Here is a 20,716-nt window from a genome sequence, read left to right on the forward strand (position 1 = left end):
CCTGACACCACAGGATAGAGAGAGAAGAGCCCATGTATTTCTCTGGCAGAGAACTCCACCCAAGGGAAAATGAGCAACTTTTCCTTTTTATGATCAGGTAGCCGCTTGTTGGTGGGCTCTGTCTAGCATTTTTCATACTCCCTGGTTGTAAATCCTACCTCTTCCAATTATTACTTAGATAACCTTAGGCAGATTATTTAATCTCTCTGAGCTTCATTTTTCATCTGTAAAATGGGTATGATAACAGTAGTTCTCTCATAAGGTTGACACTGGGGATTAAATGAGATCATGGAGGTTAAGTATCTGGAACATAATAATGACAAGGAGAAAATTCTGAGATGTCCTAAATTAAATTACAGCAGACCAGAGGGTCAGAGGAAGTGCCAAGAAAAGGTTAATCAGTTAACTGCAAGGCAGTCTGACAAAAGACTGCTCATATTCCTAAGTGTATGTTCGAACTTTGAATTAACTTCCAGGTAGCCATTTCTGTGATTTTCTAAGAGAATAGCGAGGCACCACCATACCCCAGGAGCCTCTGCTTCTTGGTTAGGTATGAACTCTGCAGACTTGCCCACAGCCAATCCAAAGGAGCAACCACTTCTTCCTTACAGACTCTGCACTTATCCCAGAACTGCTCTTGCTTTATCCTTTATCCTGCCACCCTTTATCTATAGTCAATGTAAATTCTGTCAAAACAACTTATGTTCTTGCTTCCCCCTACTTGACGTATAAAAAAGCCTGTCAACTCCAGGGCAGTGGACATGTTGCCTTTCCCATGCCCCAGGACCTGGTCCTTTATGGCTCAATTAAACCTTCCTTTTCAAAAGGCTTTCAGCCAAGGAAGTTGAGTTTTTCGTTTGATAGTAAGTACCCAATTAAGTGAGTACACCACCACCACCAATCACCATTAACGCCACCATCACCACCATCACCACCATCATCACCATCACCACCCCTATCACCACCACCACCACCACCACTGCCGTCATTTCTTGGGCTTAATAATGAACAGAGCCAAGTTCAGGGACAAGAAGGCATTGTTTAATACATCTTTAAAACATTTATCACTAACTCACAGCATCTAGTACTGAAGATCCTGCTGAAAGGCTGCCTAGACAAGCCGATAATCTTCAAGGCAAGGAAAGTATAAAAAGCTTCCTGTTCCAGGCAGGTAGTAGAAGGTTAAGGATTTTTAGGGAGGGTAGTAATTTACAAAGGGTCTTCCCTGGTACCAGTGGGAGTGGGAGGAAGAAATGAAGCCATTTTAGGAATAGCAAAGGCACCTGTGAGACAGGATGCTGTGTTGATGAGGACTAGAAAGCTGCTTAATGTAAACGTCTACGAAACAGTGAAAACGCCTGCAGTGAGAACAACACAGGGGCCCAATAACCTAGTATGGCTCCATTCTGGATCTCTTTAGTCCCAGCTTGTTCTCAGTTGCATGGAAACAACAAGAGCTGATAACCAAGTCTTTCAACTATAAACCTACCTCACAGCATAAAGAGAGCTAAACATATAAGTGTTCAGATGCCTCTAAAAAGAACATGTTACATTTCTCTTTAGTTAGGAGGCTCTATGTAATAGTTTAAAATGCTAGCTAGTCAAGTCACATGACCTGTGTTTGAATCCTGGCTCTATTTTACTAGTTGTATAACATTAGGTGAGTTATATAATTTCTCTGGGTCTCAATGTTCTCATTTGTGCAGTGGCAATTATAATAATATCTACCCAATTGGGTAATTATGGAAATTAAATGGGATAATGCATATAAAACACTCAGTACAATTCCCAGCACATAGTAACTACATATCAATTATTATTATTGAAGTCTTTTAGATGGATTGTTTTCTGGTGAGATAAATGGAGAAAGGATAATATAAATGTAGAGAAAGAGAAAGGGAAGAAAAGATATGGAAACGAGAGGCAGGACTTGAAAAGCTGATCCTGGAACAGAGGCACTTAATGACTGTCAAAAAAAAAAAATCATGAGAGAGAAAAAGGATAAAGATGGCAAAGACTCAAAGGCAGAGGCTTAGCTTTGTTTCCTGCCAAGATTTCATCCATCTGGCCTTGGCTTCTACGCTGGTTTTTTTCTTCCAAATGGCAGCTCTAGAAGCCTAGTGGTGAAACTCAGGGCAGGGAGACAGAGCACCTCTCAGTCACCATAAACTTCTGTACTCAGTGAATGCATATAAGAAATGCACATATTATTCTTTTGCAATATAGAATCCCTTTGAGTCTAATAGAAGAAGCAGGCCTGTCAAGTGAGTCAGCAGTGACCACAGGCAGATATAATCCTATTACTTTTTGGCTGGCAGCTGATGCAGAGAAAAATACTCTTTGATCCAGACAAAGGTAAAGGTAGCTTCAATCCTAACACAAAATGCTGACACTCCAAATCAGCCTCTATTCCTAGTCTACAATGACTCTACACACCAGAGAGATCAGAAACATCATCAATACCTTTCTTATTGTTGGGTTGTAATAATTTAATCATCGCTAAAGGTAAAATGCTCAAAGGAAAAAAAAGAGAGCAGCATGGTTTCTTTGTTTAATAGCAGATATTGAATTGCTATTTCTATTATAGATGAACATACAGAAAATGAACATAAACGTGAATAAATTACAAGATATCTTGAAAAACGACAGAATGGTTAACCACAGGATTTTTTTTCTTTAGTAAAAGGCAGAAAGAGATATGCGATCTGAAGAGAAACCAGGGTGGATTTTTTTTCTTTTATGTGATGAACGGCTGGTCTGAATCTACTCCTATGGCTTTTTGAATTCTAATTGACTATAAAACCAGGGCAAAACTGCACTTCTAAGATGGATTTTCAGTATATCTCTTGTGATGTGTGCCTTTACAAACACAAGAATTTAAGAAATCAACTTAAACCTCGGATCTGAATATAAAAATGTAGGACATGTTTAAGAGGAAGATCAAAGGGCAAATTTTACATTATAAAAATTAGCTTGAGCCTGAAGAATAAATGCTTTTATAAAATTAAACAGATTCAAGTTATGTATCACGACGCACCCCTCTGTTCAGCACATGCGTGCACACACACGCGTGCACACACACACACATACACATTTAGGAAAGAAGAGAAACATGTTTATTTTATATTTTTGCTAAATTGCTTCCCTAAGATGTTGTCTTGGATCTCTGGGGTGGCTGTGATTGGAATCTCCCTGCTTTTCCAATCTTAGCTTAAGCCGAGCATGGCTGGGCTGTGCAGAAGGTGACTTCCCAGATATGGGAGTACCTGGGCTGTCTGACTTCTACAAAGCACAGAAACGCTCTCATTTCTGGATTCAGACATCTACCCTATACTTAGCACTTTCCTTTAGCCTGCTGAAGGCTGATGCTTCTTTCATGGTTCCTTAGTTGGTGTAAGGGACTCAGTAGCTCAGTCCTGCCACTGCCTCAGCTAGTCACACACCCTTATTTAACCATGAACTTGACGTGCGGCCTAGTGTGAAACACAGGGAAAAGAGAGACTTCTGTTCTCAGTGGGAGAGAATATTTAAGCTTAGGCCTCTGTTTTAAGATTTGGGACTCAATCTTGCCCTCTAATGGTATGTGTATCAACACCCCAAAGGAATTTCTCTTAGACACATTTTGCTTTGAATTTGAAATGCTTTTGATGCTTTTTATTTAATAAGGCACAGGCACAGGACTTCGTTCATTATTTAGACTAGAACTTATTTTGCACTTGATGTAAGAAAAATCTGGCATGCTTGTTCAGGGTAATTGCACAGAGTGAAATGAACCCAATTTATGTAGAGGATTATTGAAGGAATAAAAACCTTCCAAAGTAAGCCTACTAAATCATTCATTGACATTTTGCCTAAATCTGGATCCTGTGCTTTGCCAGCTTTTAAAGCAAAGCAAAGGAACAATTATTTAAAAGTGATGGTGAAAAACAGTATTGAAAGAGAGCAATCCTGGAGGGCAGATATATTTTAAGTGAGTATTCTCTCTTAAACAATGTAATTCACAGACCATGGAGCTAGGCCCCGGGAATCATCTCAGTTTATGTTGTCACCTGGCAATCTTCAATATTCTATTGTAAAAAGGCCTGAAAATGCAATGTAAATAATGTCCCCCATTTTAAAAGAATAATTATGTCTCTTATTCTTTTACAGATTGCTATTCTATTTTATGGTTTAAATTTTGCTATGCACTAAATGCATTCAATTAAGCTTCAAGTCTAATTCTGGGTATCCAGCTTCTTTGAAACTATTGGTTTCTTTTATATTTGCAGTTAAGGTCTATAAATTTATCTGATGTGCAAAAATCTGATGTGAAGAAATTATAAATCTAAGTCCTTTCCTCTGCTCTATACATAAAAAGTCCAAAATTTCTAAAGAGGTAGATGTAACATTTTCATTAGTTAATAGTTCTCTAGACTTAATAACAGAAACATTTCAGGTAATCAAAAAGCAAGTAGAAAAAAAAAAAGCCTCTTTAACTGATTCCTCAGATAATTTTTTCCCCAGATTGTAAATAAATTGTTTGTATGTTTTCCATGTGGCCGTTTCAGGATACACACAAATGAAATACAGGACACAGACAAATGAAATGCTACAAGATATTAAAATATCCCTACTTTTAGGTGCCTCGTTAGCGCAGTAGGTAGCGCGTCAGTCTCATAAAATATCCCTACTTTGCCTGTATGGAACAAAGACAGTCTACTCTATTAGAGGAATAAAAGCAAATACGAAGGAGTAATTTTTCACACTTGCAAAAGTATAGGCTGCATTTGTCCTGGAGAGAGCCACTGGGCAAGGCGTCTTGTGACAGTGCTTATAGGGGTGTCGATGGGCTCTGAAATAGCAGTATTACATATTATCCCCACCCAGAATGAGCATCTGGAGCTCAGGAGACGAAGTGCCCGTTGAAAATGCCTCTCCTTGCTACAGGGTTTCCTGTGCATGAATCCGCTCAAGGATCAATAGGCCCGTTAGCCAACCTACACATCAGTATTTTCTGCCCTTTAGAAGCAATGATGACACTTACTCCGAATGAGTATGATCTGCATAATTCATAAAATAGTGTGACTCAACTGTACTAGATTTTAAAATGCAGTCCTGGGGGTCTACTGTGTTGAAATCCCTTTTTCTATATAAATACTTCCAAGCTTTGTAATTAGGCTATCATGTATTTATGGTCATAAGAAGTCAATTTTAAACTAAATACTCTTTAGTACCCATTTCCATATATATTTTCAGCCCATATATTAAAATTAAGTTTAAGAGCTTTCCATTGTGTAAGCGCACAGTGGAAAGTTTGCCAACTTAATTGTCTGACCTCGTATAAAGTTTGGAATAAAACAGTTTAAGGAGTGTGGAAAAATATAATAAATTGAAGGGTAGAACATATTAAACACGACTAATTCACCTTGTTCTGCAAATTTTTAAGGTATAGAAAATTTATTAGTATTTTAAAGCAGTTTAAGAATTATTATAAACCCTCTATCAGAATATCTATCTTGATTGGGGTGAGGTCATGCTACTCTATTGTGAGCATCGAGTAGGAGCTCAATAAATGCTTTTCAAGAATGAATGGCTATAAATAGATCATTATGTTCCTCTTTAACCATAACAAGTAAATCTATAAGTAGTATTATCTTTGCCCATGGCATTTATGCAACAAAACTAAGTTCAGTATGAGAATTGATTTAAAGTAATACTGTAAGAATGGAAATTTTAAAGGTAGAAATTCAGAGTTAAAAAAAAAAGTCTAGGTAGGGTCTTCCCATGAATTTCTAAATATAGCATGCTTGTACCAGGAAAATGGCAGTGAGCATTTGTGAATGAATTTCAGATTAAAGGAAATTATCAATACAAAGCTGGGTAAATTTAAATTAACACAAAGAAAATACAACTATTGTAAACCAACCATATACATTAAGAGAAATGATATTCTCTTTGAACTTGCATTCTCAATACTGTCTGTGCAAAATTGCTTGTAGTGTTGTCAAAGGGGTGTTTGCAGCCAGACGCGTAGAAAACATCACCTTCAGTGAAAAATATATCAAAGCAATGTAGCCGGTTGTTTCCTTTAATGAGATGGAGTCTGGCCAGCTCATGGCTGTGCTTCTGAACAACTGGCCTGGATATGTGAAACCTGCAGAACTGGCAACAGCAGCTGGAAGGCGTCCTGTATGTATGTCGTGCTATTGCAGCCCTAAGAGAGGAGAACAATGTGGTTGAAGGGTTATTTCCATAGTTCAGTCTTGACAGTTCTTCCAATTTGATAACGTTCCCTCTCATCAAGCCCCAAAATACATAATGTAATTTTTACATTATTAATGTAAATAATGTAATGTAATATATAATAATGTAAATTTCTTGTAATATTGGTGCTTAGAGAAGATGTAAACACATTCCTTTGGATGGAGTGTGTCCAGCTCTTAATTTTCTACGGTAACAGAGAGAAGAATTCACTCAGAATGAGGCAAGCCATTTCTATAGGTTTTCAGGGCACATCAGTGTGTGTGTACTCATGACCCAGTAGGTCCGGTCTGAACTATCCTCTTCCTAGATCAACCCCACTGCCCCGAAATAACACAAAAGCATAGTATGCAGCAGGCTCTAGTTTGTCCTCACCTATAGCTGAATAAACAAGAACGGTCTACATAAAGCTAAGTGGAGGTATTATTATTGTGGCGTTATTCATGGCAAACCTTGAACAACCTTGAATCCTGCCATGTGCGTTAGTACCTTCTCCTTGGTTTGTATATATCACGTTGCCGCTCATATTCTATGGTGCTCTAACATACAGTATTAGAGGGAGGGGTCATTTAAAATTTCAGGTAACCACAGCATGAGAAAACTTCCAGTGGGAGAATGGATAAACATCTGACCTCATATTCTTCATGACTGAGGTGATAAATTAATCTGCTAATGCCTTCTGGGTGGCCAGGGGAGAGAGTCTTTTGTTCTTCTGTCTCTGGGTTTCCTCTTAACTGTGTCTGTCCCTCCAGAACCTGCGACTACATGCCTGGTCGACTCCATCCCACGGTGTGACTGTGACCTGTACAATAACACTTGGTGCCACCACTTTGTTACTTTTATACCTTGGTAGTCTTCCTTAACAGTAAGGCATGACTCTTAAACACACTGCTATAAATATACAGGTAGCCCTCCAAGAAGTTCGGTAATTTTCAAATTTTGCAAATGACAGCTACTTCAGACTGTAAAAAGCTGGTGTATATTCAGTGGCCATGTGCAAACTTAGCTTGTTAGCATCTTGTGGCTTTAGCTGGGTGCCCTGTGGCTATAGATATGCCAGTTTCTTACAGTGTGGCCCCTAATGGAAGGTCTTCCTCCACCAACCACAGGTAGAATACAGTGCCTGATGACTCAAGAATGTTTGTGGGACTCTTTTCTTCTCTCATGTCATGCTCCGGTAAAGACACAGTAGTGTCAGGGCAGCTTCCATTCTATGCTATAAAGTCCTGCTGAGTGGACAGGCCATAGAGCAAGTGGTTGCAGAGTATGGCGCCTCTGGTCACTGAACAGGCAGAGGCTCAACAGTCTACTTGTTATTTTGCCAGATGGAGCTCAGACCCAGCTAAACCAAAGGGTATTGTAAATGGAGGGAAGTGCCCATTTTTAAGAAAAATCACCATTGAGCAAGAATCCCTTATGGCAGCCAATAATCACAATGCTAAATCTGGTGTCAAACTTGGCAGCAAAAATCTGCTTCTGCCAGAGAAAACAGCGACGGAAATTAATGTGCAAGCTTAGCATTTCTCTTTATAATCAGGAATTCTTGAAAATGAGGTATTGTTGCTTCACGAGAGGGTTTACAGCTGGTTGTGCTCCACAAATGTACTCAAAAAAAGACTGTTGATGATAAGATGTAGAATTGCACTAACATTAACTGCCTGAGAGAAAAACCAAAAAAAAGAAAAAAAAATTAAATAAAAAATCGTAGCCCTAACATTTGCTTTGATTGAGAAGCATTTTCTCTCCAGGGCCACTTACCTCTAACAGTACACTACTGATCATGGGGTTAAGGACTTCGGCCTTCTTGTTGCTCTGTGGAATGGAAGGATGAAAGTGACAGATTAGGTTCTTATTCTACAAGGCTTGCTACATAAAATGTCATACACTGGCTTTGTTGAGGGATTACTGAGCGAGGAAGGGGAGGAGAAGTGGAATGCTTACTCTAGACCAAGCTTCATATATGCTGCTTCCCCTATAGTAGCTCATTTAATTTTGACAGAAATCCTAGGAGGGAGGGAGGTACCACGAAAGGCCTAATTTAAAGATGAGAAAATAGGAATCAGGAAGGTTGAGTAACTTGTTCAAGGTCACATAGCTAGAAATTTAAACTCAAACCTGTCTAACTATTTAAAGCTTGTAGCAGGTCTGGGATTAGAGTGAGGTGAGTGAGGCTGAGTTGTACACATGCAGAGTCAGATCCTATTTTTACATAAAATTTTGATATTTTGTTCATCATCATGATACTTTTGCATTCATCTTGATTTTTAGAAATATTGCATTAAAATTACTATCTAGATGATTGAAGTTGTTTCTTTGTCTTTCTTGGTAGGGATGCTTAAATTTTACAGGTGAGTTAGGTACCTTACTCCCTACCCCCGTCCCAGCTGTTTGTTAGTCTTTTTTTTTTTTCCCCCTTCTCATTCTAAATGCAAACTTGGGTACTTGGGTATATGGTGTGCCTTCCAGATTGGTAGCAAAATTACAACATTCTTAAATATAACTTGCAAAAAAAAAAAAAGGTCTGCAGATCCCAGTTTGCAAAACATGAGTATATATAAAGCACAGATTACAAAGCCTGATATAAAGTAGGTATGAAAAAAACGAGAGCTAGTGTTAGTATCATCGTTATTATTCCCACTAGGGGTCTATCCATCAGAAGTCTTCTCTATCTAAAATGTTCAATCTATTCTTAGACAATAAATAATTAAAGGGCCTGGAAAGAGAGAGGGCAATCTTAATCAGCTGGTTTCCCTCATGTACCCAGAAGACTTTATGGTAAACAAAAGTACATAAATGAAATACATCTTTCCCAAGCAGCCCCTTTTCATTGACATTACACTACTGAGGGTGAAGTATTGTCTTACCAGGGAAACCATAATGGAGTCTTGGGGAAAACAAAATCTTTAAAAACCCAGTCATTTCAGTACGTAACCAGAAAATCCATTATGGTATTTGCGCTCATGTTTATTTGATTATCAATAAACCTCTAAAATATAATCGAAATGAGGTTTTCAGACTCAATGAGATGTGCAAGCAATTTTAATAGAGCCTGGAGAGCGATACACACTCATTAACTTCCAGTTATGAAAAATGGCTATTTTAGAGAACAGAAACAATGACTTGATGTAAATGATTCATCACAGTACAAAATGAGGAGGATTGTTGGGGCAAGATGGCATTTCAATAAACGCGACTTAGATTTAGCATTTTCTTTCTTCAGAATAAGAACTGTGTCTTCCTGATTTGGTGCACACAAACATTTCTACACATGTGAATATACAATTAATTCTTGAACTACGTGGGGGTTAGGGGCACTGACCCCTCCTCCCCTGTAGTCAAAAATCTGCATAACACTTTTGACTTCCCAAAAACTTAACTCCTAATAGCCTCCTGTTGGCCAGAAGCCTTGCCAATAACATAGACCCTTGATTAACACATATTTTATATGTTATATGTAGTATATACTGTGCTCTTACAATACAATAAGCTAGAGAAAAGAAAATGTTATTAAGAAAATCATAAGGAAAACACACAGTATTTATTAAAAAAAAATTTGCGTGTAATTGGACTTGCGCAGTTCAATCCCAGGTTGTTCAAGGGTCAACTGTATACATGCACGAATTCAAGTACAATACCCGTCTACTAAAGCTTTGCTACTCAAAATGCAGCCTGTGGGTTAGGAACATTGTTATCACCCTGGGAGCTTGTTAGAAATGTGGAAGGTCAGTCCTCATCGCAGACCTACTGAATCAGAATCTGCATTTTTACAAGATGTGCAGGTGATTTCCTTGTACATTAAGCTTTGAGAAGCCCTGTGCTGGAATACAACATGTTGAAAGGAAAGGAGAGCAGTACCACGAATATTGCCCACTAGTGTAAATAAATTAATGCTTAATATGAATCACATAAAATATACAACACACATACATGCACACATATACACCCTTGTCACTAGATAACCACAGAGAACCGAACATTTGGCTGCCTGCTGTGTCTGAAGGGCAGCTCGCTGGGAGTTGAGCGATCAATTGCAAGTCCTGGGTGAATCAGTTCTCACCTCTGGGGCTCGGTTTCTCACCTAGTGAACTTTGGAAAGAGTGAGAAGAGGGTCCAGTAGAGGCATGGGAAGCTGAGTCACCGAGGCCTGATTAGACCTCACACCTCTCTGTATGGCTAGCACTTACACCAAAGTCCATGGGTGTCAGCTAACTTAGACAACACTGAGCACATAAATTAATTTTATTGAGCCTGTCCTATCAATGAGCTTCCACCTCCCCCTTACGTACACTGAAGCTCTATTGCTGAAGGCCTCAAATTAGGCAAATATAAAAGCTGATGTTTTACCAAATAAGAGAAGTAAACCAGATTCCTTGGCAGCTGGACGAATAGATAGTATGTAGCTCACCCCTTATTAACTGAATCACAGAAGTATGGGAGACACATATTTCCTGACAGGCCCACAATCATTTTCAATGTTTTTCAGAACAGCCCTTTGCTGGGGTTTGGGGGTCGGGGAGGTGCACCCTAGCAGCCAGGTAGGTCTATATAATATGATTCTGTCTCTAGTCTCTACTGGTGATACCAGGATGGCTATATGATACCCCCCCCACACACACACACACACACTGCCTTTCAAACCTTCTCACCCAAGAACCCAAAACCTGAATGGAAAGAATTGAGAATTGCGTTAGTTGAGTCCCATTAATGGCAACACAGGAGCTCTGGTGCTGGGGCGCTACAGCGGTTCACATTCCTCCACTGCATTTAAATAAAGTCCTTTTTCTGTCTAAATTATTTAGAGCTTGTTTCTGTGACTTCCTGTTATGAGTTGAATTGTGTCCCTCAGACAGATATGTTGAAGTCCCTAACCTCTGGGACATCAGAGGTGACCTTTTTTGGAGACAGGGTCATTGCAGATGTCACTCCTTAAGATGAGGTCATACTGGTCATACCCGAAACCAATGTGACTGTCCTTATAAGAAGAGGGAAATCCAGACATAGATATGCACAGAGATAGGATAATGTAAAGAGGGAGAAAAAGGTTACAGTTATGCTGCCAAAAGCCAAAGAATGCCTGAGGCTACCAGAAGCTGGAAGAGGCCTGGAAGGATCCTCTCCTAAAGGCTTCAGAGCAAGCATGGCTCTGCCAACACCTGGCTCTCAGACACCTAGCCTCTACAACTATGAGACAATAGATTTCTGTGTTTAAGTCACCAGTTTGTGGTACTCGTTACAGCAGCACTAGGAAACTAATACATGTTTACCCTAAAACACTAAATAAAATAGGAAGAAAAATCTGCTGTTTCTCATGAAAAGAATCATCCACCCTTGCATCTTGAGCTTCAAAAGAAAAATCGGAAAGGTTAAAAATGAGTATTTTCTACTTGCCTTCTCCGATACCACTAAGGTAGGGTTATATAATATGACAAATTTTTAAAGAAAAGAAGCAGAAGCCACACCTCCAAATGAATGATGAGCCTTTCCAAGTCATTACCTTGACAACAGAAACACTGATGACAATCGGTGAAATTTTTTCTTTTGGTTAAAGTTGAAGTGTAACAATAAAGCAAAGAAACTTTTCATCTTGGGTGGCTTATCAAATAGGTTCCCAGGGCAACAGTGAATGTGAATATTCAAAATTCATTGTTTTAAGAGAGACTCTTGGATTACATATCCCAGATATTAAGTAATGGAAGGGACCTTCATTTGATACTTAAAAAGCAAATACAGAAAACAAGGCCCAGAGCAGTGTGAAAACCCATCCAACATCTCAGGTAACTGAGATGGCAGCACCAGGGCTGGAACGCAGTTAGCTGCGAGCTCTACGCTGCCTGTCAGAGAACGTGCTCTTGGGCTGGTTTTAGTAAATGTCACAGCGGAGCTTCTATTTTGTGGAGCTACCAAAAAAGGCACTGCATCCTCCACTTTTCCTCAGAGCCCCTCATAGAACCCTCTCCCTTAGAAAGGTGAAAAAAGGATAGTATTATAATCTTACCCCAACAGTGGTTAAGGAATTCGTAAACTTCTTTGATAAGGAGGCCACTTCATTGCACATTGCAGTAGTTAATCTGAAATTAAAAAAAAAAAAAAGTGGTTTGGGATTTTCAATGAAGTAAAATAATTTAACCATCAAGACAATTATTGATATAAATACAGTTCTCCACTTAAAAGAATGGCACACAGCTTGAAGATGCTCTGTAGAAATGTTTTTCTCAATAATCTCCCATGATTCACAAACAGTTTAAGTTCTTCATTAAAGAACAATCGTCTGACTCAGCCTACCACCCTTTGGAGTCAAAACCACACGCAGGAACTGTGGTACATTTATACAACGGAGTATTACGCAGACATAAAGAAGAATGAAATCTTACCAATTGCAACAATATGGATCGACCTAGAGAACATTATGCTAAGTGAAATAAGTCAGACAGAAAAAGACAAATACCATATGATCTCACTTATATGTGGAACCTAAAGAAAAGAATAAATGAATGAACTAATCAGAAACAGTCTCAGAGACATAGAGGAAAAACTGAGGGTTGCTAGATGGGAGTGAGGGTGGGGATAAGGGGGAAGGTGAGGGGATTAGAAAGCACAATCAGTAACCACAAGATTGCCATGGGGATACGAAGTCAATTTGGGGAATGTAATCAATAATGTTGTAAAGATTTTGTAGGGTACCGATGGACACTTGTTGCATTAGGGAGACCACCTCAGGGAAGAGGTAGATGCTTGATCACTGCCCTGTACACCTGAAGCTGAAGCTGAACAATAATGAATGTCAACTACAAGTTTATATATATATAAATAGTTACAAGAAGTGGAGTACATCATTAGGAATTGAGACAGTGGACATGTAATGGCTGAATGTGATATCAGAGGGGTAGTAGATGGGGGTGGGGGGTTATCACTGTGTGAGGGATATAAATGATAAATGTTTAAATATTACATTGTTTTGTACACCTGAAACTAATTTAAAAAAACAAACAAAAAACAAACAAACAAACAAACAAAAAAATCACATGCAGGAAAATATCAGTCTTGAGCTCCACATGTGAAGGGGTGTAAGACTCTTGCCAAGTGGATTTTCTCCAGCTTTTTGGTCATTTTTAAATAATAATGAACATCCATCGAGGTGATATGTGAAACACTTACGGGTGCATAATTGCATTTAATCCTCATAGTGACCTTATGGGTTACGTTATTATTCCCGTTTTATAGATGAAGAAACTGACATTTAAGAAGATTAAGTAACTTGGTTAGGACATGCAGTAGTGACAGAGCTGGGATTCAAATTCAAGTGTCTCAATATCTTGACTATGTTTTTATTGGATGCCTCAAAATAAAGATCCTGTAGAATATATGTTTTTAAGACTTATATCAAAACTCCAAGTTTATTCCAGCCATTCCACTTTTAGGACTTTACCCTAAGAAAATGATTCAAGACAAACACAAATATTTCGCCAAAGTGATGTTTGTCATAACATTACAGATGATGACAAAAACAAAACAATCTAATTAACTAACAGCGTGGATATTGTCCAATTTTTTAAAAATAATTCACATATATGACTTTTATGAATAGTGATTAAAATGTCATTGGAAAAACACAAATTCTAAGTTAAGAATCTAACATGTTAAAAGATCTAGTGAAGTCACTATGGGTAACTGTTGTTTTGAGAAATAGGGGACCTTATTTAAGCTATACATCCATCCATCCATCCATCCATCCATCCATCCACCCATCCATCCATCCATCCATCCCTCCACCCAAAACTTATCAGCAGAAAGGCTCAGGAGTAAGGCTAGGAAATAGCACAGAGCCATTCTATGTTCTTGGGCCGGTGGTTGGAGAGGCACTAATTATAGAGACAAATGTGAGGCCTTATTACAAAGCTTGGTAAGGGTAGGACAATCAGGGCTGGGAATCAGAAAGGAGCTAAGAGTAAGGTCCTGCTATCTATGCTCAAGGACTTCTGAACTTCAGCCCTCTTCTTTCACATCAGTAAGCAAATACAAAATAGTACTTAGATGTTTTCCTTAATATTTTAAACTTTTCTATTTTGCCTTTTCCTTTTCCTTCTATACTTTGAGGTAAGTACCTATTTATTTATTTATTTATTTATTTATTTATTTATTTATTATTTCTAAAGGCATATTATGGGCAGGATTGTACAGTTCTTATAGTATCTTTGATTTTCACATTTAGATATGAAAATCTAAACTAGATGACAAATCCTTACAAGTGAGGAAAAATGCCACCAGCAGCACAAAGACACTAATATTTGACCTTTTGGAAGGTCTTTCCTCTAAAAATGTCCACCCCAACCTGCAATGCCAAATTCAGTAATAAGCAAAGACGAGATAAGCGAGGTGAATGAGTGTGTTGAGGTGTGTGTGCGTGTGTGTGTATGTACACCCATCTATTTCTAGGAGGCTCTTATTTTGGCCCCTGTGTATGTACAATAATAAGATGATATTTGGACCTGTGCTAATTTTCTACACCACAACATAACAGTCATGTGTATAAAAGTTAATGGTGTATTTTTCAGCTCCATACCAACTATTTTGCTCTATTCTACACCAACTATTTCCATGTATATAAAGTTACATATACATGCATTTTTATTTCTAGATAAACAATAGCTTCTATTTATTGAAGAACATAACGTATGACAGCACATATGCGCATGCATGCAGCCCACAGTGAACTGACTTACACTAGCGACCATCGCTGCCAGAATTCAGAATATTTAGAGCTGGTGTAAGTCCCTAGGAACATTGTGGGGTGTGTTTGCATATTTTTGTGAAGCTCGCTAAGAAGTCACATTAAGGTATCCTTTCTCTATTCGTGTGATATGTTGAAAATGTCATTACCCTCAAAGGTCTGTACTTCCAAGACTTTGATCGATTATAAAAACACTTACCTCTGAATGATTTAGGGTGTCTTCCCTTAAATCTCTTCATAAGTAATTTCCGTAGTGTATAATTTATTATTATTATTATTATTATTATTATTATTATTGCTAACATGGCTCATTTCTTAAAAGAGTCCTTGTTCCTTAAGATGACTACAGAACACTGGAATCAGTTGACTTGAAATCTGAATCTTTAGTAGCCGACAGTGTGTGTATGTGTGCATGGATTTGAATGGCAAATGTTTATAAAATTGGAAAAGTAAGAATTAAAAATAACATTTACTTTATCAGAACTTTTGCTTGGTCCCGAGCTGGTTTTTCCTCTTCTTGTCCATGAAGAATTAATTCTGCAACTTTATGAAGCTGTTCAATACAGCGTGCTGTTACTTCCGCCAGACTTGTGATGGACAGCATGTACACTTCCTGAAATAAGTGAATACAAATAAGAAAATTATTCACTAAGGAGATGCTTTTTTTAAAGCCCTGTGATATTATATGTATACATACATATATAATTCTTGGAAAGAAAACTCAAATATGACCTGAAAAAGTTTACCCAAAGATTAATGGGTGTGTCTAAGACTTTTCTAAGTAGAAATGCTGCCAGAAAGTAGAACTGCTGCCAGATTCCCAAGGACAAGGCAAGCCTTATTCATTTATGTCCCCAGTTCTCAGAGCAATGCTGGGCACACAACAGGCCGGTGCTCAAGAATGAGTTTAGAAGAGCGGCTGAATGAATAGGCCTCAATGGACATTCTTCTTCGAGTGACCTAATTTTAAAAATTACTTTCTCTACAATTAAAATCCAATGTAAGATGAAGTTATTGCAAACTCATTTTGAACATACGGAGGGTATATGTTATGCACATATATATTTATTAAACTGCAGAATAAAAACTATGGCAATGCTTTTTTGGAAAAAGTTTCAATTACCTCATTAGTTATGGGACATAAAGGCATTTCAGGGTTACAAATTTGCATACAAGATGGAATTTTACCCTCAAGGTAAATCAGCTATGCTCTTGTAGACCTTCTTTCCTCTAAATTATCATTGTAGAGCTATGGAGAAAAGCTACAGCACATATCTATGCTAAGTCATGGATTGTCTTGGCATAGAGAAATTTTAGTGTGTATTATATGAGTACTCACATTTCTATAGTGTGGAAAGGGTGCATATGAAAATTAAATGGTTTCTCCACCCTTAAAATTAGGCTGCTAACAAAATTAATACAATATGACTGCTTCTTAGGTGGACAACCTAACACAAATTTACCTCAACTGTTTTAGTTGTCTTTTCTTCCTTTTCATCTTCTTCAGGGTTTTCAGGTTTGTCTTCCCTTTCTTCCTTTTCAGTTTTCTCCTCTGACTCTTCTGTCACACTTACTGGCAGCATAGTTTGATCTTCTTCTACCCAGTCATGAGCTTTTTTCATGGCCTGCAAAGGCCCCCAACCAAAGAAATAAATTTATGATGCAAAAATGGAGAGTAAGAAATTCTAATCTTAAGACTAGGACCAAGTTGCCCTAAACCTTCAAGAGTGGTCCATTTAAAGAGTGATGGGGCAATTTCTTAACCTCCTTCAAAATACCTTGTTATTGCTTTCGGGTGAATATAAAGTAAGAAAAGGGGACAGAACAGAAAGTGTGGAGAGAACATTACAGGGCTGGAGGACTTTTTAAAAAGCACTCTGAAATGATACTCAGACAAGAATAAAAATGGCAGTCACCTTGAAAGAGCGATAGTATATTTGTCACTTTTCATGACCAACTATAAAAGAATAACAGTACTTTTTAAAAATATATATAGGTTAGAGATTTAGACAGGGTCATTGCTAAAGCAAATTTCCTCATGCGATAAGTCTCATGAAGCACTTAATGTTTCATGAACCTAATAATATATCACGCTGGGAAGATGAAAGATGGTTCAGCTCTTCTCTAGCCATGCCAGGTCTTCTGACTTCCAGGGGAGAGGAGACAAGAGCTGTTGGAAAGATGAGCGTCGCTCTGTGACAAGTTTAATTTCTCAGGAGTGCAGATTGAGCAACCTGTGGCCTCAAAACTGATGGCTAAATAAGCAGAATAAGCAGAAACCACCTTCCCTATCTGCAATTCCATTTAGAAAAGGAGACTCACCCAGCTTTTATCAATATGGTTTAAGCTGTTTACTTAAGTGAAAGTTGTGTCTGAGCTTATACTAAACTTATTTCTTTCTCATCTTAAAACTTACAAGGCAAAATTTATTACATCAGTGTTGAATGACAAGTTAAAGCCAAGAAGATTTGGGGAGACAGAACCCAACAACACCATCCTTGGTATCCTTTGTCCTCGTTTAAGGACAAAGGTTTACCTGACTATGTAAATAAACCAGTGAGGCCTTGGAGACCCCACACACACTCTCCGAGCTGTGGCAGGTGCTGCACGGAGATGAATGAGGCAATTTCCCACTGTGTTCAAGTCACTGACCTGCCAGAATCAGTGACCTCTATCAGAGATAAAGAAATTACTCATCTCTCCTCCTCACTGTCTCATTCTGCCCTTTCCTCACCCATCTTGATAAATGAGGGCCTGTGTCAGCTATTGCTCGCTAGAGAGAAGAAAGGGAAAAACCAAGGGAGAATAGGAAAAATGACACAGTCTTAAGTAATTAATGATCAATGTCCTCATTAAGAAACTCCACAGCAAGACCTTGTACTAACTTGCAAAACATCCTGTGGTACTGGTAGAGGAACCCAAACCGTGAAAGCTGGAACATTCTTAGACATGATGTACCATCAGCCTCCCAGGTAGGAGAGGACGTGGGCTGACCCGGCTGATGTGCTTCTCGCTGCCTAATTGTAGCATGTCACTTTAGTAGGGGAGGCGGGGTGGGGGGAGATGGAATTTTAAAAAGCCTCTTGGTGATTCTGTACCCCTCCTCTCTCCCTATGCTGAAGATAACTATTGCTCTGATACAGTATTCTATTTTGGGATGAAATGACTTGTTCAAGGTCACAAGGTAATTATTAGTGCAGTTGCAACTAAAAATACAGGTCTCGTGACACAGTCTAGCATGTTCTCTGCCATCGCATTTCATTATGTTGCCTCCTCTGATCTTAATTACTGACCTCTGACTTCCCTCCACTCATGTGCCCTTTAAGGTTTGGGGTGTTTTCCATTTCAGGTGCATTTCTGGAATTTTATAACTGAGACCTTTCTTTTAAAAAACAAAAACTCAGACTCAGACGGTGCTGACCTTATTGAGTTTGTCAGGTGTGGCCGCAACATGTAATTCAAAGAGAAGCTCTGTAAGCATGCTAGCAAATTCTTCTCCCTTTTCTTCTGAGCCTAGAAATAGAAAACGACAGAAGTAAGAGGCACGATTTAGTTTTCATCTTTCAGAATGTGGCAGTTCCTCCAACCTTACAGCCTGCCCTCCAGCTGCAGGGCAAAGATGAGTTTCCCCCTCTTATGAGCACAGCAGTGAGGCAGCAGGCGGCTGCTGGGTGGGGGCTGCTGGAGCCTTACTGCTCCCAGTGCCACCTGGGGCGCCCCCAGGCTGGCCTGAAGGCAACGGGAGGCCGGGAGGGATGGGGGGGAACACTGGTCCATCTTGTTCACGGATAGAGGTGATCAGTAACTATTTGTTGAAGGAATGACTGAATGAACAAAGGAGGGACTTTTCTAAGGGCTGAGCGGCCTGGGACAATACTGTATTTATAACTTAGAGTATTATGCTTAGCACTGTAACCCTAATGATGCCCAGGGTACCCTTCTATGTCCACAGAGCCACACTGCTCAACAAGCAGAAGTAGTCTTGATGGATGGTCTACTATCTGATATAACAACACTGTATCTCTGGAGAAAATTCCCAAGGTTTCCTAGGACACCTGTCCGGTCCTACAAGATATGTCTTCCCTCCAGATTGGAAGCTACCTAAGGACAGAGAAGGTATTTGTTTTGCTCATTCCTGAATCCAGAGCATCTAACACAGTGCCTGGAACATAACAGGTGCTAAAATGAACATTCAATGAATAAGTAATTTGTTAATAAATTATATCATATATAACATGATTATATGTAATATGTAACATGTTACATATAATATGTATTAAAAATAAATTAACATCATTGGTGGGCAATAAACAGGAGAGCCCTTTAAAAAGTTACAATCTTACTTCTCTCCTTTATATCTATGAGTTGAGGCCATTTTGGGGGAGTCCATTTTTAAAGTGTCTGATAGGTGCTAAAAAATTGATTCCACAATGGATTTACCACCCGTTTTGGGGGGAATAAAAGCATCATTAATCTGGCCTGATTACATGATCTCAAAACCCTCTGAGAAGAAATACTCTGGCTTCTGTCAGTGGGTGAAGGCAGTAGCTTCAGGGAGAACTACTACGCCATGTGAGAAATGCCGTATCTAACACTTGCCTGCACATATTTGTTTCTGTTTTATAGACAAAATGGTTAGTTAGCGACTCGTGAAGATAGCTAGGGTAACTTGTAGATCTTTGTTCAACACATTTAGCTTAATCAGTTTATCGTCACCTATAATTCATATATTCTCATGGGGGAGACACACTACTAAAATAGGTAAGTAAAAATCTATGTCAGGTGCTAAGCTTTATGGAGAAGTATATACCAAGGAAAAGGAACAGGGGCAGCTGGGGGTTAGGAATTTTAAATGGGAGGGCAGCTGAGAAGATGCATTTAAATGATGACCTAGGGGAGAACCGGTATGAGCCACACCAGATGAGGGGAAGCCTTCCAGGCAGAGGTACCCCAGGGCAAAGTCCAGGAGGAAGTGTGCCCAGCTTCTTGGGGACAGCAAGGAGGCCAAGATGGCCGAACGAGGGGCGGGGGTGTGCCTTGGGAGTAGAGAGAGAGATGGCTGTCTTTGTTCACGATGAAGCTGACATAGCATCATTATAAGCCAAAGAGGGAAGTGCTCTGACTGAGGAGGTTTTTGGAGCACCTAATCCTGTCCTCAGAGAGGTGTTCAGAAGGCTTCCAGGAGGAGGTGATGTTTGAACCAAGTCTTCAAGAATGAGAAGTCACATGCAGAAAGGGAGGGCTTGGGGAGTGAGAGGTGGGTGGGAGGGAAAGGGAGGAGTGATTTGATTTCCTCAAAAGCTGAGATTCTCTCTCTGCTGGGTGACGGTCTTAGTGTCATCCTCTCTCGGTAGGCAAAGTAAGAGGGGCAGGGGCACATCTGGGCAGCATCCACAAGGTCTCATTCCCAAACAGCCTGGTTCTTCTCATTCTGTAGGAGGCCTTGGAAGACATTGGTTCTATCCCAGATCCTGCATTTAGTGACTCTGTGACTTGGGGCCAGTCACAGGGCTTCTTAGCTTCCAAACCCTCCTCTGTCAATTGACCCACCCATTTCCTCTTCAGCACTGTTGCAAGGATGAAATAATACAACAAATTTGAAAATATTCTGTAAACATTAAAGTTTTATGTAACTACATTGTTACGCGCTACAAACATATAACATAGGGAGATTAAAAATATTGGGGAGTAATCAACACTAAATTGGGACACAAGTACTTTGTGCAGCCCCAGCTTTTAAATGCGCAT

The 20,716-nt window shown here is 39.2% G+C and overlaps 1 protein-coding gene across 5 annotated transcripts in view; it reads right to left on the reverse strand.

Annotated features, from left to right (window-relative positions):
* Positions 1–1,021: 1,021 nt before the first annotated feature.
* FAM114A1 (family with sequence similarity 114 member A1) overlaps positions 1,022–20,716 on the reverse strand; it is a 132,811-nt gene continuing 113,116 nt past the window's right edge. For 4 of the 5 annotated variants that reach the window (XM_081053101.1, XM_081053102.1, XM_081053103.1 and 1 more), the window contains exons 9-14: positions 18,390–18,481; positions 16,432–16,593; positions 15,442–15,581; positions 12,236–12,308; positions 7,999–8,052; positions 1,024–6,193 (exon numbers count right to left, since the gene is read on the reverse strand). In XM_081053101.1, coding sequence (XP_080909227.1) covers positions 6,092–6,193; positions 7,999–8,052; positions 12,236–12,308; positions 15,442–15,581; positions 16,432–16,593; positions 18,390–18,481 — 623 coding nt within the window. In that variant the 3' untranslated portion in view covers positions 1,024–6,091. Of the gene's footprint in view, positions 6,194–7,998; positions 8,053–12,235; positions 12,309–15,441; positions 15,582–16,431; positions 16,594–18,389; positions 18,482–20,716 lie in introns of all 5 variants that reach the window. The other variant, XM_081053100.1, reaches the window with a different exon arrangement.

This window comes from Rhinolophus hipposideros, assembly GCF_964194185.1.
Source record: "Rhinolophus hipposideros genome assembly, chromosome: 1".
NCBI classification, from domain to species: domain Eukaryota; kingdom Metazoa; phylum Chordata; class Mammalia; order Chiroptera; family Rhinolophidae; genus Rhinolophus; species Rhinolophus hipposideros.